We start from the raw sequence: 27,383 nt of genomic DNA, 5'->3' as shown, positions 1-27,383 counted from the left end.
AATAGAGTTCATCAATCACCAGAGTTTAACATCAGGCTTCCTATATGCCATCAATCCTGAGTGTTTAAACAGTGACTAGGCCTAGACTCTAGGACTTTTCACCAGCATGTTACAAACATTAGGTGCAAAAAAAAAAAAAAAAAAGAGGGGACAGATGGAGAACTGTGGTTTTCTGGAACATTGCAGTTCTTCAGAGCACATTCATTGCAATGGGATGGGGGGGGCAGAGTACAACAAATCTCTATCTCTATCCCAAACACAGATTGATACAGGTCTAACTAACAACCTATAAATCTATATAGTATAAATCTGTCAGTTAAAAGCAACATAATCATCAATAGTTTGCTTTGTGCATATTTTGTATGTTGTCTCCCCCATTGGATTTTAAACTCCTTGAGGGCAAGGACTGTCTTTTGCCTCTTTTTGTATTCTCAGCTCTTAGTACAGTGCCTGACACATAGTAGGTACATAATAAATGTTTATTTGATAGCTTGATTGATCAATTGGTGCCTAGAACTGAATATAGCACTTCATATGATATATGACAAGGGCATAATAGAGTAGCACTATCACCTTCACATTTTTGCAAATTGCATTAGCTCTTTTGGCTGCTACAGCACGGTACTGACTCATACTGAGCTTGCAATTCACTAAACCTCTAGATCTTTTTCAAAATAACTGCTATTTCTCTGCCTTTTCCATCTTATATTTGTAAATTAGATGTAATTTGCTATCCCTCTCAATTTTGTGACACCTATAAATTTGATAAGCATACCCCATCTATGCATTTATCCAAGTCTGATAAAAATGATAAAGCATAAGCACATTTGGACACTGTATCTTATGTCTGTCGCCTTTCTGACGGGTGGTGAAATCTTCACTTCATTCTACCCAGAAGAGTAAAAGAAAATTTTAAGTCATCATTTCCTATTTGTTGACCATCCTGCAGAAGAGGATCTGTCAACGTAAAATGAAAGTGAACTGAGTCAACATATTTAGACAATATAGAGAAAAAGCTCAGACTTTTAGAGACTGCTCAATGAAAGCTGATGAAGCTTGTCATTGAGCAAGTGAAGGAGAGGAGTGGCAGGCCACTGACAGGAACTCACCATATTGTCTCCAACCCAGAGGTTGTATTGCATCCTGCTGAGATCAAAGCAATTGAGACCCAAGGAAGAAAGTGGAAGTGAGTAAAAGACATGAAAACAATGAAACAACAACAAATGGAATTATCTTAGTACTGTTTGTGATGAGAAATCTCATCCAAAATTCAATCAACAACAAGGAGATCCCTTAGGATAAGAACAGGAATTCATTCTCTTCCTCGGGAGAAGAGGGCAGTCTTCTCCATGACTGATCATGAGAAAGGGCATGTTACAAAAGGCAGAACAAGAATTTATACCCTAACGTAGTCAAACCCCTTCGCCCAGCTATTCCTTCTCCCATTGGCTGAGAGGTGGGCTCAAGTATTGGCACGAAAATCTTCCCCAATGGCAAACAACAGGGAAGCCCGCCACTATCCCTCAGTGGCTGAGAGACAGGCTTACAAAGAATAAGGATGCTGATTGACAGCAAGGGAAAGGGGGAAGGGTCCCAAAGCAATGGGGGAGGAGTGAGCTCGGGCTGTCCCTGACTCCCACTGGCCCGGAGGAGGGGCCCACGGAGGTGGGAAATCTGAAAGCCTCCTGAAAGGGTTTGCTGCTGATTGACAGCAGAAGTGAAGGGGTGGGAGAGGGGAGAGGTGAAGTAAACAGAACGGACACCAATTTTTAAGATCCATTCTGAGAAGTTTTCAGGTTTTCACTTCCCAGACAGCATTGTTCCCTAGAAGAAAGTTATTCCCAGCCCCAGGGAGCAGAGGGTAGGCAGACCTCCACCAAGGAACTGGAGTTGTTGCAGGAGAAGTTCTAGAAGAAACCTGATAAATCCCTAGAGCAATGACTTTCGAAGTTATAGTTTAACAAAGTCAATGCTGAGATTCACTCTGCAAGTGAGTTTGGGGAATCTTTGACTTGGGGAACTTTAAGAATTTATTGTTACAGAGTCAGCTAAATTTACCAGATGCAGATTTATCAGACAGGAACCATTCTTTAATCTCTTTTAGGTGACTAACATGGGGAGTTATTTGCACCTAGCCTCACAGAAAGTAATCAGAGAGCTCCCCGGTAGGGCAGAGGACAATATCCTCTCCTGGAGGGAGCTCTGGGTGTGTGGCTCTTGAAAACATGGAGTTGATAAGAAAGCAATTAATGACCAGTAATTAATTGGGGTAAAATTATAAAATTGTAGCATACCAGTTTTAAGACTGCAAACTGTTTTTCAAATTATGGGTTGAGCAGAACCCATGTTCCTTCTATTTTCTGGATGTCCCCGCCACTACCAATCCAGATCAGGTTATCCTCAATCCCAAATTTTGGTCCCAAATTAATTCCCAGACTCCAGTTTTTCCATTCTTCAATCCCTCCTCATTGCCAGAAGCATCTTTTTAATATGTAGATCTGATCCTAATAATAATCCACTGTGTTTCCCTCTCTCTTCTTCTCTGCAAAATCCCTAATTGGAAGTTAATTCCAGACCTTGCTGTGCTCCATCACTTGATAGAGCCCCAGTGGGACACTGGAGATCACACTGGTCCCAGGATATTTGCAGTGCAGTCTAGGACTGGTGAATCGGTCCTGTTTCCCACTGTGGTTTTCAGAAGTCTAAGAAATGCATAGCCAGTTCCTATTTGCCTGCATAGTAATCTATGAGGGTCAGTTCTCTTGCTACTTCTGTTGGGAGAGGCCAGGTTCGGGATCTGATTTTGAGGCTCTGATTACTACATCTTATGATAGCTTGAGACCCTCACTGTTCAAATAACTAACTGACTGGCTTCAGGTCTGTTTGTGGAAGCTCACACTGGCTTCTCTGATGGGGCTTCTCTCCTCAACACCACTTGCTTCCAGTCTATTTATCTATATTCTCTCTGGTTTCCCTGGTAGGGCTCCTACCCCTAGCTCACCCAGCTTTCAGTTGGTTTACCTAAGTTTCTGTTAGCTTATGTTTTGGGATCCCTCTCCTCGCCCTTATTATCTTCCTTGTTTACCTATGCTCAAGCTGGTTTTCCCCTTCCGCCTACCTCTGCCAGACTCTGGGTGTACTTTTGTTTAAATCAGAATAGAAAGCACTATAATCAACCCTCTTAGAACTGCCAGACTTTCACCTTGACTTCTATTTGCATGGTGTCAGGGGTATTCTGGAGCCAAAAAGAACCAACTGCTAAATTTTCAGTGTCAGCATTTATACCTCAGAAATCCACAAATGCTATTTGACTTGATTCATTGTCTACTCTTAATAAAGTGATGCAGATGGGGAGTAAGGAAGATTCCAATTCTCCTACCACGACCACCAGTCAGCATATGAGTGAAGGTGCAACCAGTGTAAAAAGAAGAGTTAGGGAAGCTGCATCATCAGAAGGGACCCAGGTCTCAATGAGTGAAAGATGGAAGAACAGGAAAAAAGAAAATAGTTAAGATGAAAGCTAGTTTATTACTTGTGGAACAGGTATTCCAGAGAGCTTTAGAGTAGGACATTGGAGGGATTGGTTTGAGGGGGATGGAATAAGGAAATGGGCAAGGAGAGATGAAGATAATGGAGTTTGAATAATGACAGCCAAAGGGTCAGAATCCCTGGGATGAGGAGGGTATGATTGGAGCAGGCATATGTTTATCATTAACAAATTATCTCCTTGTCATTATCAATGTTCTTAGGGGTTCATCCAGAAGTGGAGTGGTCCCAAAGCATCAGGTAGTAGCAGGTAGCTGGAAAGCAGTATAGGGCTGGGTGGTGGAGGAAGGAGGCTCAGGCAAGTGACTGCTGTCTGCCCAGGAATACCAGGAAGTCCTTGATGATCACTAACATTCCTGCTTCTTCCCCTTCTTTTTAAGACTTTTTTCTAGAGGCATAAAGGGGCCACTAACGGTTTCTAAAAAGGAAGTGACAGGATCACATCTATATATTAAAAAGATGTTTCTAGCAATGAGGAGGGATTGAAGAATGGAAAAACTGGAGGTTGGGAGGTAATCTAGGCTAGAGGGATTGAGGGCATAGAAAATGAAACCACACAGTAGCAGTTCATTCTTTGGTTTCCATGACAACTTGAATACAAACACTTAACTGAGCCTAGTGGCTTTCTCATAGCAGGAAATGGAGGAGGGTGAAAAGAAAGGAGGGGCAGAACTCAGCTAGTGTCTTGCTTGGTTTAAGGAGGTGGGGGAAGGGGAGATTGTACAATCCTAGTCCTAAAACTAGGGCCTCCAAGGAGGGAGATTCTCCCTATAAGGAGATTCTCCCCTACAAGGAAAGTAGCTTCTTTCTGACACTGAAAACTTAGAGGGGATATAAACTGAGCCTAAGCCCTCTTTATTTGGGGAAATCCCTGACACATCCTTCCCCGGGGAGCTCCTGCCACAGTCCCCTATGATCCCCTCCTTTCCATTTCCCTCCATGGCTCCTCAGGCCCATCGCCAGTCCCCCTAAGGCTCTCCTTCTGCAGGAAGCCTTTCCAGGCAAGTGCCTTCCCTGTGCTGATTATCTCCAATCTATCTTGTAAATATCTTTTATTAGGTTGTTTGCACATTCTCTTTCCCATTTAGTATGTAAGCTCCTTGACAGCAAGGACTGTCTTTTAGCCTTCTTTGTATCCCCAGTGCTTAGCATAGTACCTGGCACATAGCAGGTATTTAATAAATGTTTTTGACTGACTCCTCCAATCCTCTCCATATTCACTCCCAATGTTCTTCCAGGCCCGGCCTCCCCCTCACCCCCCCACCCCACCCCCATCACCAGCACCCTCTAAAGCTGCCCCTTCTGTTTACTCCTTAAGCAGCCTTCTGGTTCCCTGATAAACTTCTCCCGATGACCCTGCATACCACCCTGTCTCACCCTTCTCCACACAGACACAGTTTTCACTAGCAGTGGAGAAGGTGGTCTCTGTGATTGCTACTTAAAAGCAATAACCCCACCTCCCAATCCCACAAAGACCCAAAGAAGGGTTCCTGGAATCTGGGGAAAGGCCAACTCAGATTGGGGCAGAGGTAGATGAGGGAGGCAGGGGGAGGAATCTTCCTAAATTTCAATATAGTATGTGTACAATGGGAGGTAGTGAAGAGGTATAGAGTTGGTAGAGCTGGTTCAGGTGTGAAAGAATTCACTTAGACCTTCTCTGTATCCATTGGGAGCGTTATTGACACAAAAGCAGTATGGTTCTCCTAGCAACAATGCTAAGTGAAACTCCAGTATTCGGGAGAGTTATGCTTACATAGAGGTTTGAGAATGGTGAAGTAGTTTTATAGGATTTTCTGTTTTGTTTTTGCAGGGGGAAGGCAAGGCAATTGGGGTTAAGTGACTTGCCCAAGGTCATGTGACTAGTATGAGTTAAGTATCTGAGGCCACATTTGAACTCAGGTCCTCCTGACCCCAGGGCTGGTGCTCTATTCACTGAGCCACCTAGCCCCCCAGTTTTAGAGGTTTTATGGTGGTTGAAGATTAGGGACAAGACGAGGAAGATGGATGACAGGATAGGAGACACAAGGTAAGGAAAGACCGGAAATTTTGTGACCCAGGATGGAGGGAGACAAGGAGTTTTATGGTCCAGGATAAGGGAGAAGTTTTATGGTATTTGAAGATAAGGGGAAGAGACTTGAGGAGGCTTTCAGGTTAGAGAATAAACTAGGGAAAAGCAAACCTTAACCCTTAGGGCACTGTCTGTATCCTCATTGGTAGAGCTCAGGAAAGCTTATGCTCTCTCACACCTTAGTGAGGAACCCAGCCTCGACTTTCTCTGGTGGTCCCTTCTAGAGATATATCAGGCAGGGGTAGGCTTGGGTGGCAGAGAAGGGGAGGAAACAGATCACATATAAAGCTGATCTAATCTTACTCCTTCATTTTATAGCGGTATCCTGGATAGTCTGGGAATCCTGTTGGTTAGGATGCTCAGTCTGTATATAGACACTTTGCCCCAAGAGTTGAGGGTAAAGGCTAATAATGGAGACTTAAGGATAGTACCAAGGGCCCTAGGATGAGACATGGCTTGAAGATGTGGGGTTTGGGGAGGCAAGAATAAGGAAAGCATCACCACCTCCTCCATGAGGCCTTTCCTGATGCTCCCAGTACAGGTTGTTAACCCTGATAAGTATGAGGGCAAAGACAGTTTCATTTTTGTCTTTGTATCTCCAGCACCTGGTATAGCACATTGACTTCAAGTATTTAAAGGGTTGTCAACTTGACTTGTCCTGTTTGGCCTCAAAGGATAGATCTAAGAGTAACGGGTGTGTTGTGGTTTTATGGCTTGTTGTGGCAGAACCATTTCAAAACATTCAGGTTTGAAAACAAACCACCTCTAATCCAAGTATAGGCATTTATTGAGGATTGACACCCCTCAGAAGCAGACTAGGTTCCAAGAGGAACCAGCAACTTCAGAGAAAGTAAGACAGATTTTTATAGGGTAAAGATGCAATTATGTAAATTATGAGTATTAAAAAAGGCAGGAGGGGCTTGTTAAGGGATTAGGTAATAAGGGAGGGGTCCCAGCCAAAGTAGAACTATGCATGCAATTACCTACAATGCATACAGAAAAACCCATTAGGGGGAGGTATGTATGATAATTATATAAGGCTCTCTATGTTACAAGTTCACCTAAAGGACAGCTTTTGCTGTTACTGATCAGGTGCCTACTTAGGAAAAGTCTCTTCTATTGTTTTGGGGTCTACATCCTGCTTGGGCATCCTGGTGCTGCTTTCTGATTGGTTGAGTATTGTCTGGGACTAGATGGATGTGGTTGCAGTTAAGTGCATGGACATACCAGCTGTTTCTGTGAGAAATATAAGGAATGGTTCTAGGGGCAATGGCTAACTAGAGGCAGGGGTTGTGGCTGTGGTCCCATTGACATGCCTGATGTTTCTGTGAGAAATATAAGTTCATGGACACAGCTGTTGTTCTAGTGAGCAGTGAAGCATATGAGTATGTTAGAATATTGAGTGGGGGTGGGAGGGAGTGGCTGGCTAGGGGCAGTGGGCCTGCTGTTTTGTGGGGCCTAGGAAGAAGTCAGAATATTGGGGCTGGGAACAACTTTATTAAGATTCCGTCAGGTGGAAGTTGCAAAGAAGTTTGTTGTACAGAAAAGCTTCCTAACAATTAGATCTGTTCATAAAGTGGAATAGGTTATTATCTCAAGATGTAGCAAGCTGCCTCTCCCTCCTTAAGGTTTTTTAGCAGACCCTGAACAGGCTCATTGAAATATTATAGTGAGTCTTCTTTTCCTCACTGTATGCCTTGGGCTAGATGAGCTGCCACAGATTTGCCAAGTTGAGTGATATGAGACCGAACTAAATGGGGAAGAACCTGAGGCTGATGTAAGGATGGGAGGAGGGGCAAGGCATGCAGGATGATTGTTTTCACTCAAAATATACTTTTAACTCATAAATGTTTCACCCATAGACTTCTGCTTGAACCCAGAGAGCTAAACTATGAGTAAAGAATGAAAGCTGCAGAGAATTAGATTTTTAGCTCATTATTAGTGTAACAGTATGTTTTGAGACAGTCCATTGGCATTGAAGAGTTCCTCCTAGGAGGACATATGGTTTTCCTATTGACCCTTTTTTTCTACAATTAGGTTCACAGTCTCCTACTATCCCTGCATAGGTGCAACTGTCAGTGGATTAAGTTCTTGTCCTCATATCCAGTTTATGTCTAAGGAAAGGCCAGTGGACCAGAGTTGGAGAAAACAATCCCTTAATGAGTTCCAGTGCCGAGAACAATTTTGTAAAAACAATGGGAATCAGTTCAATTCAAAGCTTTACTGAACTCAGTTCAAAGCTTTATTGAAAGCAGGGTGGATGGGGGAAAGAGGTAAAGGAGCACCTGACATACATTGGGCATACACACTAACAGTAAAATTCACATAAAGGCATTGCTTGTGTATGTGTGGGGGGACAGAGACACAGGATCCATTCAGGAGGAAGAGGGTGCTCCAAAGTGCCCTGAGGGTGGGTTTTTTTCCAATTTATTTATTTTTAGTTTTTAACATTCATTTCCACAAGATTTTGAGTTACAAATTTTCTGTCTTTCCCCTACCCGCACCCTAAGATATCAAGCCTACTGAATACCCCTTCCCCCAATCTGTTCTCTTATATCCCCCCCATACCCTCCTAACTTTCTAGTAGGTCAAGATGGATTTCTATACCCCAGTGCCTGTATATCTTTTTTTCCAGTTGCATGTAAAAAAACGTTTGTAAAACTTTGATTTCTAGATTCTTTCCCTTCTTCCCTCCTCACCCACCCCCATTGGGAAGACAAGCAATTCAATATAGGTTGTACATGTGTAGTTACACAAAACATTTCCATAGTAGTTATATTGTGAAAGACTGTATTTCCCTCTATCCTATCCCACCCCCATTTATTCAATTTTCTACTTTGACCCTGTCCCTTTTTTTTTCCTTTTTGGAGGGGGGAGGGCAGGGTAATTGGGGTTAAGTAACTTGCCCAAGGTCACATGGCTAGTGTCTATTCACTACGCCACCTAGCTGCCCGACCCTGTCGCTTTTCAAGTGTTTGCTTCTAACTACCTTCTCCCCCAATCTACCCTCCCATCATCCCCCTTCTTATCCCTTCCCCCCTACTTTCCTGTAGGGCAAGATACCTAATTGAGTGTGTATGTTATTCCCTCCTTAAGCCAAATTCACCGAGAGTAAGGTTGACCCATTTCCTTTCACCTTCCTGCTCTTCCCCTCCATTGTAAGTTTTCTCTTACTTCTTTTATGAGATTAATTTACCCTATTCTCTCTCTCTCTCTTTCTCCCAATATATTCCTCTCTCACCTCTTAATTTTATTTTTTAGATATCATGAGGGTGGGGTTCTTATACTTTGATTTTAGGTAGACCCTCCTGGAGCTGGATGAATTGCATATCAGGGATCAGGGCAAAATATTATTTTGGGGGATCTGTTATCAGGAAGAAAAACAAGCTGGTGATAGAAAAAATATTATTTCGGGAACAAACCTTTGAAAAATGTTATTGTCAGTATTTTTCCATGAATATGTTCTATAAGCTTACAGCTTCCCTTAAGGGTAGACTGTCATACGGTCTCAAGATCATTAGACCCAATCTTGTAATACAGGTTATACTCTTAAGTTTCTAGCCAGTGCTGAAGAACTTGGGAACTTTGGGAATTATAAAACAATACCCTTACTGGCTACTAAGCAGAAAGAGCCACTGGACTCAGGATCTTAAAAATAGAATGACTCACTCTCAATCTCTTTCTTCCTATTTGAATCTTTCCTTGGAGAGGTAGTGGTGAAGGCCCTCTACTAGCAGCATACAGATAATTTCCACATAGTATGTAGAGTAAGGGGGATCAATTAGGTAAGCTTGCCGCTGGACCTCTGGCTACCTTTTCTGCTGTTTCTTTACCTAATCATATGTGACCAAACAGTGGTCAGGTCCCAGGTCAAAACATCCAGCTTTGGAAGCAACTTTATGAGCTGGAGAGATCCAGAAACAAAATGCCCTACGTATTAATAATTGTTTACTGGATGGATGAATTTTCTGTCTTCTTCCTATAGAAAGCTCACCTAGTTTGTAGAGAAAAGGCACCCTCCCATTCCTGAAGTATGTAAGGCATGCACAGCCCACACCTGGACACAGAAAACCAGTCAGATTCTCAAAACCTTTATTGATAGCAAAAGTCAAAGCAGTCTTAGTGTCTGGTTAAATGTGAAGGTATAGGTGGCTAGGCTTTAGGGCCTGTGGTGCATTAAGGAGAAATGACAGCAGAAGAGTTCCTAGAGAGAACACTTTGCCCAAGGCTGTTGAGTAACACTGTGAGAGACAAAGGATTTGTCTTTAGACAAAGCAGGACCCATATCCTTTTGTAGATAGATAGTAGGACCTACAGCCTCTTAGCAACAAAGAGAACGGAAAACAGGGAATGAGAGAAAAGGAGTAATAGAGATAGAAAGGGGGTGGGGGGCTCAGAAGGGTGGCTAGGGAGGTGAGTAGGTAAACCCAAACAGACTGAAAGATAGAAGTAGTAGAAGAAATGGTAAGAATGGGGGGACACCCAGGTAGATCTCAGTAATTCTGGGGAACCCTAAAAAATGCACCCTCACACTCATATACAAAGTTGGGTCATGGTATTCACACCCCCTCAGAAATAAGCTTCTTGTGCAGGCAACAGTGGGGAGTGCTTACTCCCCTAGAAGAAATGGGAATAGCAGACTGGGCATCACTCAAAGGGTCAGGACCTCCTAAGGCTGGTCTTTAACTTCAGGGTCTTTGTCATAGATGTAGCTCCCCACTGCCCCAGTGTTCACTCCTGTTGAGCCAGGACAGAGAAGATGGGGTCAGAAGGTCAGGGCAGAGGTCAGAGTCCAAAGAAGACTTACAGTTGAGGTGGAAAGCTCAGGATATGGGTCAGGGAGGGGATGAGGATGTGCCCTTACATAGACAATAGGACTGCCTCCCAGGAAAGTAGTGACTCTCCCCCTCCTCCCCATTCCCCCTTCCCAACCAAGTGAAAAAAGGTTCTATGCCAAATTTACCTTTTGGTCCAAAGAGAATTCCATAGCAAGGTTTATGGCAATATGGTTGTCCATCATGCTAGAAAGGAATGAAGGAGACAATGTCACTTCTCCTCCATGGAGATTACTCCATAGACCCTCTACCTAGAAAGAAACTCTCTTATACCCAATAACAGTCCAATTACCTGCTATGTACTGAAGGGGTGAAGGGTAGTCTGAGGACAAACAGACTCATCAGGCTCTTCTCCTGTCTTCTGGTATGTACATGTGAGTGTGTTTTGTGTTTGTGAGTAGGGGAACAGGACACTGGAGGAATCATGGACCACAGAATTCTAGGCTGAAAGCCAAAAGATCTGGGTTCCAGTTGACTCTGCCACTGACTTCCTCTCAGACCTTTGGTCTCAGTTTTCTTTACTATAAAATAGAGACAATAACCCCTTCCATGCCTCCCTATCAGGACTTTTGTGATGGTCAAATCAGACAATGGATAAGGAAGTCCTTTGTAAACTGTGAAGAGCATTTGCACCTATGTAAAGTATGATTTAAGGTACTTCAAAACTCTTAATTGCCTGTGTGTCCTGTGATCTGTCTGTTTGAATTCCTGTTCAGACCACCAGAGGGCAGAGTACACCGAGACAAGATCAAGTGTGTGAAAGAGGGACGGACCACCTTCAAAATGATCCCAGTCTCTGTCACCACCCTGGTGGTTCCTGAGCGAAACATTCCCCTCGCCCTTCATACCCTCGTGCCTGACTTCACCAACTTCCTGCCCTCTGACTAGAGATTCTTGTGCTCAGTCCCTCATTCACCAAGTCCTCCTACATCTTGGATCTCTTTTTTCTTACCTTGTGTCTTTGCCCCGACTCACCTCTGCATGTCCACCAGGTGTCAGTGTCTTTCCACAACGCTCACAGCGAAGGCAAGGCCGGTGCCAATCCTTTCCCAGGGATGTCACCTTCTCCGCTAGATGGGGGTAGATATGATCAGACATGCTCCCCCCAAACACAAATACAGTGTCCTAAGCCACACACAACTCGCACACATATGACCTTGAGACAATCGCTCTCACACCCGCACTCAAATACAGGGTCCTGGAACACAAACACACAGTGCCCTGAGATCTGAGACACCTTCACACACATAAGTGCTTTGAGAAACACACACACACACACACAACTTCAAGACAAAACACACCTTACATACCTTTCTAAATTTATGGTGTGAGCTAGAATGAGGGGTGGAGTGGAGACACTTACCAAAATAGACCCTCTTGTTACATCGAGGGCACATGTTGGGCTCCCCGGTGAAAGTCGTGACACTGGAGGCTAAAACAAGATAGTGGGGAAATGGAGCTAAGCTGCTGCTGCCTGAGATACCTCAGTCCTTCCCCAAAAAGTACTCACCTCTGCTGGGCCCTTTGGAGGTGCCACTGGCTTTCCAATCCTCTGCTCGAACTGGGTGATCAATAGGGCCAGTGACAGGAGCCTCCTCTACCTGTGGTTTCTCATAGATGTAAGAGCCTGCGCCCCCAATGTTTACACCTGCACAAAAGCTCAGGTCACAAATAAACACTGGATCATAGCATCATAGGTTTAGAGCTAAAGGAGACTTAGTGATAACAGCAGGGTGTGCAGAGTCACATACACAAAGACACAGCTCTCCTTCATACATAAATACACAGATCATGTGCAGGTGCTGGCATAGAGTAAATACTAAATAAATGTTTGTTAATTGACTGGACAGACATGAAATGATGGCTTACATGTCTTCCCCTGCTACCCCCCTCACCTGTGCGACTTCCATCTAACTGAAATATCACCAACAAAGTGGTTCAGTGCCCAAAATGGATGATCCACAACTTCCTCTCTCCAAGGAGAGAACCAGTATGAGAGGGAACTGGTCCTACCCTTGGACCCAAGTATTAGGAAAAGAAAAAGTAAATTTTTTCCCTCCCAAACCTATTTCTAGGGCCAAAGGTTAAAGGTCAGCTGAAGGAGATGAACACTCCTGTTTGGACTATGGTCAAGGATTATGGTTCAGGTCATAAAAGGTCACTACAAATAAGAGGTCACAGTTTGGAGTTATTGGGTGTAAAAGATTATTTTTTGGGTTATGGGGTTAAGGATCCCTAGATAGCTAATGAGGGTCAGGGTTATGAAATCATAGTTTTGAGCTGTAAGATTTGAAGATCACAGTTTGGGTCATGGGTTTGGCGTCAAAAGTTGCAGTTTAGGCAATGGGGGTTGGAAGTATAGTTCTCTCACACCAAACTGGAGGGTTTGGGGATGGTAGGACGAACTGTGCATATTAGGCGGCAGGGGTGGGGGTCACAGAGTAGGCCACAGAAAGTTGACGTCCCTACCTTTAGGCCCAAACAACGTGGCGTAGCAGGGCTTGTGGCAAAACGGCTTCCCATCGTGCTGGGGGGAGGGAGGCTGTCAGTGCATCCTGAGGGACCAGAACCCCTTCACTTCCAAGGGGAACCTGGCTCCAGCTTGTTCATTCAGTTTCCTATTCCCCAAAGTTCTCTCCCAACCAAGGAATTGGTTTATTTTCAAGAGAATCTCCTACTTCCAGGGCATATGTGTTGCAGCCTCCTCCAAATTCTATGTATCTCTCAAGGAGGGCAGACAGAGGAGATAAGGAGATGATGGGGGTCAGAGTCTTTAGGAAAACAATAGGGAAGTCACTAAGGAAACAGAATCTGTGGTTGTCAGGAGTGTATGAAATCATTAGGGGGACAGGGTCACAGTATTTAAAAGTATGAGGTTATCAGGAAGTCCCTGAAAGCTAGAGTCTAGGGTGACCCCAGGAGAATGGGTTTAGAATGGATGGGGCTTACCTCTGCATGCCCTCCAGGTGTCAGTGTCTTGCTGCAACGCTCACACTTGAGACAAAATTTATGCCAGTCCTTGCCCAGGGAGCTCACCTTTTCAGCTATTGAGACATGGAAGTAGAGATAGGGAGAATGAGGGTCTGTCTTGTGCTCTGCCACCTCTCCCTTCTCTGTTTTCCTCCTCCCAGGCACTGACCCTGAACAATGATCAGGGAGATCAGGGAGATCCCACTCCCACAGTTACCCATAGAATCCCATAGATTCCACCCAGATAATCACAGACTCTTGGCTTCACCAAGCATTTCACACCATATTTGTAAAGGAATCCCTCTATGACAAAAATCATCAAATATCTTTTTCACACAAGTTTATGTAGCCACACCTTCAACATGCTGTAATTTTGCATTAAAAAAAAATACATTTGGCTCTTTGATATCTCAGGCAATATGGCAGAGTAATAGGGCAGCCTTGAAGCCAAGAAGAGTAGTATTTAAGTCCCACCTATGACCCATACCATGTGACTCTAGGCAAACCACTTAATCTCTCATTGTCCTGAGCAACTATCTAAGGCTATAAATTGCAGAAAAAAAATGTCACCCTGTTTTAGTAGAGGGAATTTCCACAGAATGAGGCATACGCTGTCACACATGGTAAATGTATGTTTTTTGTTGTTTACCTTGTTTTCTTGTGCTTCTTTATTAAAAAAAGAGGATTGTTGGGGAGGCTAGGTGGCGCAGTGAATAGAGCACCAGACCTGGAGTCAGGAGGACCTGAGTTCAAATCCAGCCTCAGACACTTAACACAAAAATTAGCCATGTGACCTTGGGCAAGTCACTTAACCCCAACTGCTCTCCAAAAAAAAAAAAAAGAAAAGAAAAAAGAGGATTGTATTGTGAGACTAGTATTGGGAAATGACAGCACTGTTTCATTTTTTTAAAAAGAATTTTAAGAAATTAATGTGAAAAAGATCTGGGTGTTTTAGTGGACTGCAACAAGATACAGAATTCCAAAAAAAGTCTAGGAAAAAAAATATAATGGTCCTGTTATCCTCTGCCCTGGTCACCTGGAATACTCTGTCCAGTTCTGGGTACATATTAGGAAGTAAGCTGAAAAACAAGTAGATCCATGAGACTATTCCACAAGGCATTGTTTGAAGGAACTGGGAATGCTTAATCTGAAAAGGAAAAGTCCTAGAGGGTACTCTCACTGAAGAGCATTAAATAAATGCTAGATGACCGACCACTGGCTGGGTATACTATTGCAGGATATTCTCATTCAGTTATGGGTTGGATTAGGTTAAGACCCTTCTCAATTCTCAGATTCTATGTGGAACTGCAAGCCAGGGACAGAGTAGTCTAGTCTGTCTGGAATGAAGAATCACGTAAGATAAACTGGGAAAGGTAGAGCAATATTCAATTATAAAGGGATAATAGGCAAAGGAAGAGGTCACAGGGAAAAGGGAGAGGTTTAAACAGGGAAGTGATGTAACCACATCTATACATTAAAGAATTATTCTGGTCATGACATAAACGGTATTTAGACCAGGGTCACAATGGAAACAGGAAGATACATTATAGTTCATTGCTCTCTCATCTCACCTCGTCTAGAGTCTTCCTTGTCCATTTCAATCTGCAGTGATCACAAACCTCTTACGCTCCTCTGGTTCCTTTAGCACTTATAACCAAGGCCCTTCATTTGGCCTTCATCCCACCCTGACCTGTGTTTTCTAAAGCTGAAACAAGCCTAGTCTCCCCAACCAGACAAGAAGGTCCAAAGGATTCTCCCCAGGGCTAGGGAACCCACCTGGCTCCACCCACCTGCCCATTCCCCTGACTCCCTAAAGGTTCTGTTATATCTCTAAAACTGAAGAAAAAACCAAGCTATCCAGGAAAGGAGGCAGAGAATGAGTAGGGGCTTTGGGAAGGTGAAGGACAACAAGGACAGATGGCTGTTACACAAAGCAACTATAAACATCCAGTTCATGAGGCCTTTAATACCCCTAAGCCAGTAGCCAGTCATAGCAAGTAGAATGAGGGACAAAGGCCCTTCTCTTGGAGTTTCCCCAAACTTTGGACAAGGAAGAAATACAAATACACGTCCCCTCTCTTCAAGCTACCACTACATACTTTATACCACATGAGCAGAAGTCTGGAAGTGGAATTCCGACCTCCCTTCCCTCCAGTTGAGCTGGATCTGGGGATTTCTGTTTCTGTACCTCTTAGTGGCTTGAGAATGAGGAGAAAAAGGAGAGACCATGCCTAGCAGAGTCTATATTTAGTCCCGGATTTCCGGTTGGACAATAGACACTGCTCTCTCAGCCTGGGAGGAAGGGAAGGAAGAAGGGAGGGGCTCCTTCCCTCTCCCATTCTCTGGTCAAGGTGATGAGAGAGGTCAGGGGACAGACACTTACAACAGTTCTCTTCCAGCTCAGTAGACAGGAGCTGGCTCCCTCAAGATTCCTTCTTCCTCCCACTCCCACCCCATGAATAGCTGCAGGATAGGGGCAGAGACCAGGCACCTCCCCCAGGCAGAGTCAGTAACAGTGAATCAGGGCTTTGTTTTGAGGGCTGGCAGAGATGAGAGAGGGAAGGGAGAGGAACTGATGAGTGGGAAAGGAACTGGGATTGGGACCTATTTCTTATCCCCAGATAGTTGGTCAAGTCCAAGGGTGCTAAGGGAATAGCTTCTGGACTCACCCCTCCAGAAAGCTCCAAGCCACTGTCCTACAGCCTCATCTCTTGGTTCAATTTCTTTCTCAATACCCATAATACTTATGACTCTCATTGTCCTGAAATTCCAAGGTCCTCACAGAGAGGGAACTGGAGAGTGTCAGGGACTGTCAACAAAGAGGACCACTCAGAACTGGTATGGAAGGGAGAGAGGAGTCTGACTTCCACAAAGAGTCTATGGCTTCTGCCACACTGGGTCAATTCCCAGAAATGCTGATTGGCTCCCTCTTTATCTTCCCCTCCCTCTTTATCTTCCCCCGTCTTGGGAAGAGATGTTCTGATTTCTCCCCCAAAAAAGAGTTCCTTAAAGGGTCCTTTTGTGTAAGAGTAGGGGGAGAGGAAGGATATCCGTGTATCTCTGTAAGGGAGGCCTATTAGAGACAGCAAACAACCAAATTGAATGAATGTTGGAGTGTGAAAATAAGCAATCAGGAAAAAGGAAGAGGGCAGGATCATCAAGGAATTCAGATAGGAAGCAAGGGGAAAACATTCCAAGATTGGTGCCTGAAAAGGATTGTTTAGTACTGCTAACCCTGAATGGGTAAAAGGTAAAGAAGGGTGGTGGTCTTATTATATAATACAATCCTTATTTGTGAGTATTCAAAGAGCACTCAAGCTATCAGAATAATAAATCACATTTCCATACCTGTTTAAGGTTGCCAATATCCCCTTTGAGGCTGGCAATGCTAATATTATTCTCTGACCAATGAGAAAGTTCAGGCCTACAGAACTAGGACTAGAACTCAAGTATACTATCTCCTTATCCCTGTCTTTCCCACTCTCTAGGTAAGAGGCAGCAGCCTAATCTCCACTCTGTCCAGTGAAGTTTGTAAGCAATATGTCATGTACCAGCCTGTCTGTATTGGAATAGAAGATGAAGCAAGATGAGACCCAGGCCAGAGAAAGGGTCCAAGGAAAGTTGGTTTCTGGCTGGGCTCCTAAGGTCTAAGCTGAAATCAGGTCTTACAATCACTTAATGGCACAAAGATGATCCTGGCAGGGCTTGGATGGAACCAGTCAAAAAGACCCAAAAGCTTGGAGAACAGACACCATATATAAATCTACACCACTTCTCCCCTACACTGTGGTTACTATCACCATTAACCCATTAACCAACCTCCAACACACAAACACACACACATCCTCCCACCCTCATCAGACATATGGGATCAGACCTTTATTCTGTCAGGAATCCAGAGGAAGCAACTGGACGTTTTGGCAGTTGCTGCCCTCTTCTCTCTCTGGTTTTTTCCCACTCCCATGCCAACATACAGCCATCTACCTCCCACCAAAGGGAGTTCCATTCCTCCAACCCTGGCATGCTCTAGGCTTGACAAGCCCCTCCTCCCAACTGATTCACAGGTCCTCCTGCTTCAGGGCCAGATCCCACAGTACACAGTCCATCCACACAGAACAATGTTTCACCATCCTCTAAAGGTCTCTTCTCCCACCCTAGTCCTTGGGTGCAGCCTTTTGACAAAGCCCAAGTTTTACAGAAAAAAATCCTTTAATTAAGGGGATTTCTTCTGTGAAGTTTGGATTCAGTCAAAGGGCTGCACTTGAGGACCTAGAGGGCAACAGGTGGCCTTGACACCAAAGGTTCCCCACTCCTGCCCCAGCCCCTCCTCTCCTGCCCAAGCACCTAGGTGTGCCTTTAAACAGAGAAGGTTGAAAACCTGACCCAACTGGTTAGGGGAGGGAGGAGAGAACCCAGTCAAGTACTCTCTCCAACCTTATTGGGGATAGGGGAGGGATGGAAGACTATTTCAGATTAATCAGGTATGCCTTTTCTGAAGCAGATGGTGCTACCCTGGCTAAGTCTAAGTGCCTGTGTCCACTGGGGAGGGCAGCAATGGGATACCAGGAAGGGGCAATTAAGGGAGGAAAAGTGACACTAGAGAAAAGTGGTATGCTCCCGCTGTCCAGGTATTTGACCACATTTATGAGAGAGATGAAGTATATTAAGTATGTGTTTGGGTAGTGGTAGCAGGAAAGGGCGAAGTGGTTCCAATGAAGATTCCCCTGAACCCTTTCAGATTCAGGTATGCTCCACTGATACCTGTGAGACAAGGTGACTGACCTCTGCACCTATCTACGGGTGTTTTCTGTCTCTACCCTCAAGTGAGTAAAATTCTAAAAACTGGAAGGAAAGAAGAGAAGAAAGTGCTGGGCTGCGGCCTCTGGGCTAAGGTGAACAAGGTCTGAGGCAGAGACCCAGCCAGGAATTGAAGTACGAGGACGCTGGGCCTGAGGCAGTAGGAGGTGGATAATCCAGGAGTGCTTTGGAGCCACAGGAATCGATGGGTGGGGCTGTCTGTGAATAAAGGCCTCCCCAGGTTCTCAAAAACACGTTCTCAGGTTCGGGAATTAAAGGAGCTGATCCAGGATTTGGCTGAAAAGACAGCCACCCGGCCAGAGGCGGCACAGCTCTGGACAGGAAAACCGGCTGGCCCCCACGCCTTAGGGGTTCCAACCGCTGCAGGGGGTGAGGGTGGGAGAGTCAAGACCCAGGAATGCCCGCCCTCACAAGCTCCCAGCTGATCCTGATCCCGATTTCCTGGGACCACATCTACACAGATCGTACAGCGCAGCTGGCCATGGGAGTCATAGGGTGAGTCAGGGTCCTAGGAGACACAGACTCCCCTAGATGTACTGCGCCGGAGGTGGAGGCCCTGTCCCAAGAGACTAATCTTTCGAAACCACACCTGGGCTGGACAAGTGTGTGATGGAGAGGAGCAAGCAGCTACCCTCCTAGACCCTCCGTTGAGAAGCAGGGGTGGCGCCTACCCCTCTCAAGGTTGGGGACGTAGGGTCCCCAGTCTCCAAGCTTGGGGCCCTCCTCCTCTCCCTCCAGGGACTGGGTCCCCGCCCGCGGAGCTCGGGGACCTGGGAGAAGGAACGCTAGCTAGCGCGTGGGCTCTCGGGGTCTTTCGGTGGCTGCCCTTGGGGAAGAGGGGCGAGGAGGACTCACCGAAGTACACGGTTTTGTCGCACTTGGGGCACTTGGAAGCCATGGTCCAGGGCAGGATCCCTCCGTTCGCCGGCAGCCCTAGCTCCCACGTTCCCACCCTAGGCTCCTCCCGCCCCGCCCAGCGCTCCGCCCCGCCCCTTCCCGGGAACGACTGGAAGCGGATGCTTTTCTCCACTACCCCCTCTCCCCCTCCCGGAGACCCGGGGCTGGTGGGGTGGAATGGGAGAAACCCAGTCGGGGGAGGGGAGAGGGAATTCGGGGTTGGATACTACTCCCAGTCTCCCTTAACCCTAGCCCCGGGCCTCAGGAATCTAGTGACGTAATCCGGAGACTAGGGAGGGGCTCAGCCCCACCCAAATTGTGGCTGATGGAAACGGGGGAGGGGGGCCGGCTAAGGAAGCAAGGGGCGGAGGAGGCGGGGATGGGGGAGGAGAAGCGGGGGGCAGCCAGAGTCCCATCCCAGCGGATGGGAGTATGCGGGGGTGGGGGTGTCGGGGACTGAGGAGAGTTGAGAGAATAAGCTAGCCTGGGCTACCGAAACAATCCACTACTGCCTTCCCTCCGCGCCTCAACGGCACGTGGAGTGGAAACGCCCGGATTGTCCAAGTCCACTGAATCTCGGCGCTGAACAGGTGAACTAAGACAAGGTCACAGAGACTCAGTCGGACGCACGCGATCCTAGGGAGGGGGTCGAAGCTCTTCTTCCCTTGGGGTGAGGGGAGACCGGAGCTCAGGCTGAGCCTCTGAAGCTGCCCCAGGCCCCAACACCCAGGCTCCGTTTTCTTTTGTTGCTCAGGGTTTCTATGGAGACCGAGCCATGGAAGTAGAGGCTCGCCTCCCCCGACTGGGTTTGGGCGGCGGCGCCACACACAGACAAGACTGACTCTCTCTCTGTCTCTCCCCCTCCCTCCTCTCTCCCTCTCTTCCTCCTGTGTCTCTCTCTTCTCTCTCTCGTCTCCCCTATCCACCCCCACCCACCCACCGCACCGTCTCTCGGCCTCAGACCACCCCACCCTCCTGGCGGTATGTACTTAAAAGACTCACGGGATAGGAATGAGAGAAAAAGTTTGTAAGGTTTAGAGGACAAGGAGGGCCTAGGGTAGAGGGAACGATTTCCAACTTCATCAATAAGCTTGCTTACAGTACTACAGAATGTATCAGAATATTACGCTACAGATACTGACCAAGGTCAGGTGGAGATCCAGGTACAAAGAGAGGAGTGAGACAGAGACAGAGAACACCACTGGGTCAGGGTAAGATGCCTCAGACTCTAAATGGAGTTTGCTTTGAGTGGCAATCAGAGGCATCTGAAGTAGAAAACAACAGTATAAAAACATAATGGCTACAATGTTCCAGCTCGGGGTAGGCGCTCCAAAGTAGTAGTTTGGTCAAGATCACGTGACAAAGAACAGGTTGGGGTGCAGTGGTTGCAAGCTGGTAAGGACTATGTAAAAGCCAAGAGTCAAAATGGGATCTTGGCAAGCCTTCATGGCAGAGCGAGCTGGAGGGGAACCCGCCATTACTTAGAACTAAAGCCAAGAACTTGCTAGGAATTCGTCCCTGAGGCCAACCAGCTCCAAATGCCTTAGTAACCTTGACCCATTGTTGGCCTTTAAAGAACCTGATATACTTTGAGAGAGTGTAACCTGTACTAGGGGAAAATATATTTCTCTTTCACCAGTAAGGATCACAAGAGCATTTAGAGTTAGAGCATCCTAAACATATAGGAAAATCTGAGTTATGGTGATAGAGGGAGTGTATGGAAGTGGCAAAGGGTAACAAGAAGTAGTCCTGCTCCTAACCAAGATCGAGGAGAAGGCAACACACACAAATGAAAGTGTGACCAAAGCAAGTTTCTTAATTATGTAGCAGGCATCCCTTAAAGTTAAATGATTTGCCTGAGGTCACACAGTAAGTGATTCAAGCCCTCTGATTCCATATCCATATCCAGTGGTTTTCCCACTATGTCAGGTTTATTTCTTGTTATTTCTTTGGGCACCCAAGACTAAGAGGATATCATAGGGGAGAGGAAGGATTCAAAGATGGATCTGACTAAAGTCCTGTTTTCCATTCCAGGTTCTCACAGGGATTTAAATGCTGCCTGGATGATGTCTCTAGAATAGATAAGACAGAATCATTTCTTTTCCTTTTACTTGGAGGAAGGTTGGGGAAAAGTGGGCCCAAGTCCCATCCCACAAACACACCCAACAGGGAGGGGAGAGTGGTAGCCATCCTCCTATACCTCCCAGTGAATACGGAAAAACCTTCTGAGTATTTTTGTTTGTGACTGGCAAGACCTCCACCCTTCTCCATCAACTATCTACTAGGAAACAACCCACCATTTAGATCTCTCTCAGGTCAGACTACCATCATAGCCTGCCAGGTAGCTTCCTTCATATTGAGTTCCATAGAGAACCAAGACTGAGGGAGAGATTTTCAGGAGAGTCTGAGAATAGATATGATTACTATATGCTTATTGATTTCAAGCCAGCTCTGAGCTCTACCTTTGTGTCTACCTAGAACCCACACCTTTGTCTCAGACTAGGTATCATCTGGAGCAGGGTATATTTACCATCTTTGATCAGGGGTTTCTTGAGGACAGAAGCAGCACATTCCAAGCAAGCTACTTGGTGGCAGGACTGTGTCTCTTATCCTCCCTTACTCAGGTCTCTGAAGTCCCAGGTCTCCTACAAAGATGATGAATGACTGTAGACACAGAGCCCCCTCCACCCTCTCTCATTCCTGTTCTCAGGAAAAGATAAAGTTGTCTTATGCTATTTAAGATCAACCTTCCACCATTCCTTCTGGGATGCCTGCTACATAATTAAGAAACTTGCTTTGGTCACACTTTCATTTGTGTGTGTTGCCTTCTCCTCGGTCTTGGTTAGGAGCAGGACTACTTCTTGTTACCCTTTGCCACTTCCATACACTCCCTCTATCACCATAACTCAGGAACTACTTTTTTAAGGTTCATTCAGTCCATGTTTATAGCCCCATCAAGATTCTGGCAACTGTTATCTCTATCTCCAGGACACTCTCTTCTCTTTTTCAGTGAATTCAGTCAATACCTGGTTCACAATGTGTCTCCCTTCCCCACTTCCCACCCTTATACTATGGGACTTCAACATACATATTGATATTCCCTCAAATTCTTAACTTCCCAGATCCTCATTTACTCATTCTCTATGACTTACTTCTTCACCTCATCTCAGCTACACTCTAACATGGCCATCACCCACAAGTGTTCTTCCATGTTCATAAATCTCAAATTCCTTTATCTGACTGCAGTCTGCTGTCATTCCATCTTCCAACCTGCCTGACAACCCCTAACCCTGTTTTTCCTTTTAACCAGGACCTCCAATTCTCCCAGCCCCAAAGTTCTATCCCAGGCCTTCATCCCTACACTAACTTCACTCTCCTTTCCCCATCTTGTTCCCTTGGTGAACCAGTTCAACTCTACACTATCCTCTTTTCTCAAGTCCCTTGCTTCCTTATTCTGTTACCAGTCTCATCCTACCAAACCCCAGCTGTAGATTACTTCTACCATCCTTTGGAAAAGGAATCTCTCCTGTTACACTAGTATTGAATCAAATTGGAGAAAACCACAAAATTATACTGACTAGGTTCACTACAAATTATGTTAAAATTTCAACGGAGCCCTCACTGCAGCAAGACAAATCCTTTTGGACCACTTCCCTAATTGTTTCACTATATCACCACTGCAGCTTTTTTTTTTTTTTGCTTTTTGGAGGGGGATGGCAGGGCAATTGGGGTTAAGTGACTTGCCCAAGGTCACATGGCCAATAAGTGTTAAGTGTCTGAAGTTGGATTTGAACTCATGTCCTGACTCCAGGGCTGGTGCTCTATTCACTGCGTCACCTAGCCGCCCACTACTGCAGCTTTTCTAAGCTTTTGTATCCTCATCAAAAATCATAACTCTCCCCTTCTCCCTCTTAGCTAACCTTGACTCATTTTTCACTGAAAAAAAAATGAGACCAATTACTGGAAGCTCCCTCTTCTCTTCTCCTCTCCTCATAGCATTCAGATGTCTTCTACTATCTCCTCCCTCACCCCCATCTCACATGAAGAGGTTTGCTTCTTGCCAAGGCAACCCTTTGCTTGTGATCCCATTTCTTCCCATCTTCATCAGATGGTACCCTTCCATCATCGTCACTCTCTCACCTATCTTCAATCTCTTCCTACAATTTCAGCCTGCTGACTGCTTCCCTACTGCCTACAAACACACCATGTCTTCCTTATCCTTAAAAAAAAGTTCACTAAATCTCTACTCACTTTTGTGGCTAAACTTCTTAAGAAGGCGCTCTTCAATAGGTGGTTCTGCTTTAATTCCTCTCACTATCTTCCTGCTCTCTTCTATCTGGCTTCCAACCTCATCATTCAATTGAAACTGCTCTCTCTAAAGCTATGAATAGCTGCAGTTGCCAAATCTAATGACTTTTCTTAAAATTCATCCTTTTAAAAATCTTTTTTTTTTGCTATATTGTAAGTTTCAAATTGTCTACTTCCCTCTCTCCCCACTGAAACAGAAAAGTCTGCCATTTCACACAGTGTGTGTGTGTGTGTGTGTGTGTGTAAAACCATACTATGCTTATATACATCTGTTTATCAGTTTTTTCTCTGAAGGTAGATAGCATCTTCCTTCTTAGATCCTTTGTAGTTGATTGCAATATTTGTAATACTCAGAATAGCTTAGTATTTCACAGTTATTCTTTCAACAATATGCAACATTTTCTTGATTCTACTCATTTCATTCGTCATTATGTCATGCAAATCTTTCCATGTTTTTTCTAAAAATCAATCTGTACATCATTTCTTACAATACAATAGTACTCCATCACAATCATATACTACTTCTTTAACTATTGCTCAACTGATGGCCTTCCCTTCTATTTCCCATTCTTTGCTACCACAAAGAGAACTATAAATATGTGAGAACATAGAGGTTCTTTTCCTTTTCCCTGATCATGAAAACAGACCCAATAGTGGTTTTGCTGGGTCAAAAGGTATTCACAGTTTTAAAACTCTTTGGGCATAAGTCCAGATTGCTCACCAAAATATATCAGATGATAGTCCATCAGCTGTATTAGTGTCCCAATTTTTCCATATCCCTGCATTCATTTTAGTCAACTTGATAGGTGTGAGATATCTCAAAGTTGTTTTAATTTGCATTTTCCTCATCAATAACTTTTAGAGCACTTTTTCATATATATATGCCTTTGATTTCTTCATCCAAAAACTATTCCTTACCATTTGACCATTTATCAATTGGGGAATGACTCATATTCTTTTAAATATGACAAAGTTCTCTCTCTATATTTGACATATGATACCTTTATCTGAGAAATTATAAAATTATCCTCCAATTTTCTGCTTTCCTTCTAATCTTGGCTACATTCGTTTTATTTTTACAAACACTCTTTAATGTAATCAAAATCCACTTTGCATCTCACAATGCTTTCTGTCTCTTGTTTATTCTTAAATTCTTCTATCTGACAGGTTATATGTTCCATGTTCTTCTAATTTTCTTATATCTCCATTTATATCTAGGTCATGTTTCCATTTTGACTATATTTTGGTAAATCTTATAAGATAATTGTTTATACCAAGTTTCTGCCAGACTGTTTTCCAGTTTTCCTGACAATTTTTTACCAAATAGTAAATCCTTATCCAAAAAAATTAAATATTTACATTTGTCAAACACAAGTTTACTATAATCATTTACTACTGTGTATTGTCTGTCTCTTCTGTTCCATTGATATACCTTTCTATTTCTTAGCAGTACCAGATAGCTTTGATAATTACCACCTTATAATATAGTTTAAAATCAGGTACTGCTATCTTCACATTTTTTTCATTTATTATTTTTATATTCTTGAGCTTTTTTCTTCCAAATGAATTTTATTATTTATCTAGCTTAAAAAAATAACTTTTGGTAATTTAATTGGGATGACATTGAATAAGTAGATTAGTTTAGATAGAATTATCGCTTTTATATTTGCTTCACCTACCCATGAACAATTAATGTTTCTCCAGTTATTTAAATCTGGCTTTATTTGCATGAAAATGTTTTATAATTTTATTCATGTCTATCCTGGGCAGGTATACTTCTAAGTATTTTATGCTATCTATGGTTATTTACTACCTCTTCTTGCAGGTTTTGTTGGTGATATATAGAAATGCTAATGATTTATGTGGATTTACTTTATATCTTGCTTCTTTGCTAAAATTATTGTTTCAGCTAGCTTTCTAGTTGAATTTCTAGGATTTGTCAAGTATCATATCATCTGCAAGAAGAGCTAGTTTTATTATCACATTGTCTTTTCTTATTGCTTCAATTTCTTTTTCTTCTCTTACTGCTATTGCTAGCATTTCTATGCAATATTGAATAATATTGGTGATAATGCACATCCTTGTTTCACTCCTGATCTTATTGGGAAGGCTTCTAGCTTATCCCCATTGCAAATAATGCTCACTGATGGTTTTAGGTAGATACTTCTTATCATTTTAAGGAAAAATTCATTTATACCTATGCTTTCAACAGCCTTTAATAAGAGTGAGTATTGTATTTTGTCAAAGGCTTTTTCTTCATCTATTGATATAATCATATACTTTTTATTACTTTTGTATAAACCATTATGATAATAGTTTTCCTTAGTTAAATCATCCCTGCATTCCTGTGTAATGGCAAGCACAGTAGTTCACACCTTGTTTCAGTTCAAATTTCTGTTGAGCTTTGTATCAAATCTGTTAAGAAACAGAATGTGTGAACCCCACAACTTGTGAACCCTAGAACTCATGAACTCCTGCAACAGGAAGGAGAGGAGCTAATGACCATGTGTAAGGAAAGGCCCAGGCTAAGGACAGCAGAACTGAGAAGAGGACTCTTTTGGTGGCAGAGTCAAAAAGAAAACTTGTGGTATCCTGGCACTCTATTTATCTACTCTGTGTTGATGTTTGTTTGTGATACTTTGTACAGAAGCCCTAGGATCTTACTGGAACCCCTGAAAGAGGATTTTCTGGTTGTATGTTTATGGAAGTCCTGGAGGAAGGTTTTGGAGGTCCTGGGACTTTACTGATGATTTGTGCTGACCTTTGGACCTTGTTGGTGGGTCTGAGTTGATTTCACAGGCAGATAGTGAATTGATGATGTTGCTGGCAATGTGTATAAATATTGCTGTGGCTCTGTCAAGCTTTGTCTTCTCAGAAACAGGAACTGTGAAGGACCTGAGGTAGACTGGACACTGTGAACTTCAATATGGAATGGGAACTGGACGAAGAACTGGACAAGGAACTGGGAGCTGCCTGCCTTTGAACCCAGGTGACAATTGGAGCTGGGACCATGGAAGAGGAACTGTGGAAGCTGAGCGCCAACCTCGAGTCAAGCTGAAATAAGACTTTACTTGGATACTGTGTACTGACTAAGAAGATTATGATTTACTGTGACCTAGGGGTGGAGAACTTTGACTTTTGTACTTTGTGATTGAATTAAGGACTTTTTGATTGACTAAATGAATGTACTTTGTTTAAAACCATGTGACCACTTTGGTCATTTTAATGATGTTGTTGAGTTGTGATACGGTGAATGCTATATTTTGATTTTCTATGATAAGTTGTAACATTGGGAATGCTGTACCTTGATTTTCTATGAATGTTTTGCTCTTATTTGTTATTGAATAAATAAAGAGCTCACTATACTATGGAATCAGAACCTTGAAAGCTGTTCACAGCAGCAGACCTCTGGAAGGTCTGTGCTTGGCTTTACATCCTGGTACAAATCTCACTTGGCTGCAATGTATAATCTTTGTTATATAATATTGTAGTCTTCTAGCTAGTATCTTATTTAGAACTTTTGCATGCATACTCATTAGTGAAATTGGTCTATAATTTTCTTTCTCTGTTTTTCTCTTCCTGGTTTAAGTATCATCACCATATTTGTTTCATAAAAGGGGTTTGGTAGAACCCTTTCTTTGCCTATTATTTCAAATTATTTAATATTGAAATTAATAGTGATCTTTAAATGTTTGGTAGAATTCAGTTGTAAATTCATCTGGTCCTGATGGTTTTTCCTCAAGAAGCTCATTTATAGCCTGATCAATTTCTTTTTCTAAAATAAGTTTATTTAGATATTCTGTTCACTCTTCCATTAAACTAGACAGTTTATATTTTTGTATATATTCTTCCATTTCACTTAAATTGTTAAATTTATTGGCATATAATTAGGCAAAATGACTCCTAATAATTGCTCTGATCTCCTCATTATTAGTGATATA

At 43.8% G+C, this 27,383-nt stretch overlaps 2 protein-coding genes and 1 long non-coding RNA gene across 7 annotated transcripts in view; 1 reads left to right on the top strand and 2 right to left on the bottom strand.

Annotated features, from left to right (window-relative positions):
* Positions 1-27,383, bottom strand: part of CRIP1 (cysteine rich protein 1) — a 311,632-nt gene that overhangs the window by 55,695 nt on the left and 228,554 nt on the right. The gene's annotated exons all lie outside the window — the stretch shown is intronic.
* The window catches only part of CRIP2 (cysteine rich protein 2), a 258,552-nt gene that overhangs the window by 2,615 nt on the left and 228,554 nt on the right, over positions 1-27,383 (bottom strand). Inside the window, exons 1-8 of one of the 4 annotated variants that reach the window (XM_069103886.1) lie at positions 19,093-19,340; positions 13,399-13,493; positions 12,919-12,976; positions 11,960-12,097; positions 11,813-11,881; positions 11,425-11,519; positions 10,578-10,635; positions 9,690-10,351 (exon numbers count right to left, since the gene is read on the bottom strand). In XM_069103886.1, the coding sequence (XP_068959987.1) occupies positions 10,284-10,351; positions 10,578-10,635; positions 11,425-11,519; positions 11,813-11,881; positions 11,960-12,097; positions 12,919-12,976; positions 13,399-13,493; positions 19,093-19,135 (624 nt within the window). In that variant the 5' untranslated portion in view covers positions 19,136-19,340 and the 3' untranslated portion in view covers positions 9,690-10,283. Of the gene's footprint in view, positions 1-9,689; positions 10,352-10,577; positions 10,894-11,424; positions 11,520-11,812; positions 11,882-11,959; positions 12,098-12,918; positions 12,977-13,398; positions 13,494-19,092; positions 19,365-27,383 lie in introns of those variants that run through there. The other 3 variants (XM_069103887.1, XM_069103885.1, XM_069103884.1) reach the window with 3 other exon arrangements.
* LOC138173793 (uncharacterized) lies at positions 16,097-26,807 on the top strand. Its single transcript, XR_011171533.1, has 2 exons — positions 16,097-18,732; positions 26,318-26,807. It is a non-coding gene; the product is annotated as an uncharacterized lncRNA (long non-coding RNA).

Source organism: Petaurus breviceps, unplaced genomic scaffold (genome assembly GCF_028583685.1).
Source record: "Petaurus breviceps papuanus isolate PSGF00001 unplaced genomic scaffold, PetGlider_PUasm1.0 64, whole genome shotgun sequence".
Taxonomy (NCBI): Eukaryota; Metazoa; Chordata; class Mammalia; order Diprotodontia; family Petauridae; genus Petaurus; species Petaurus breviceps.
This window is presented reverse-complemented; position numbering and strand designations above follow the sequence as displayed.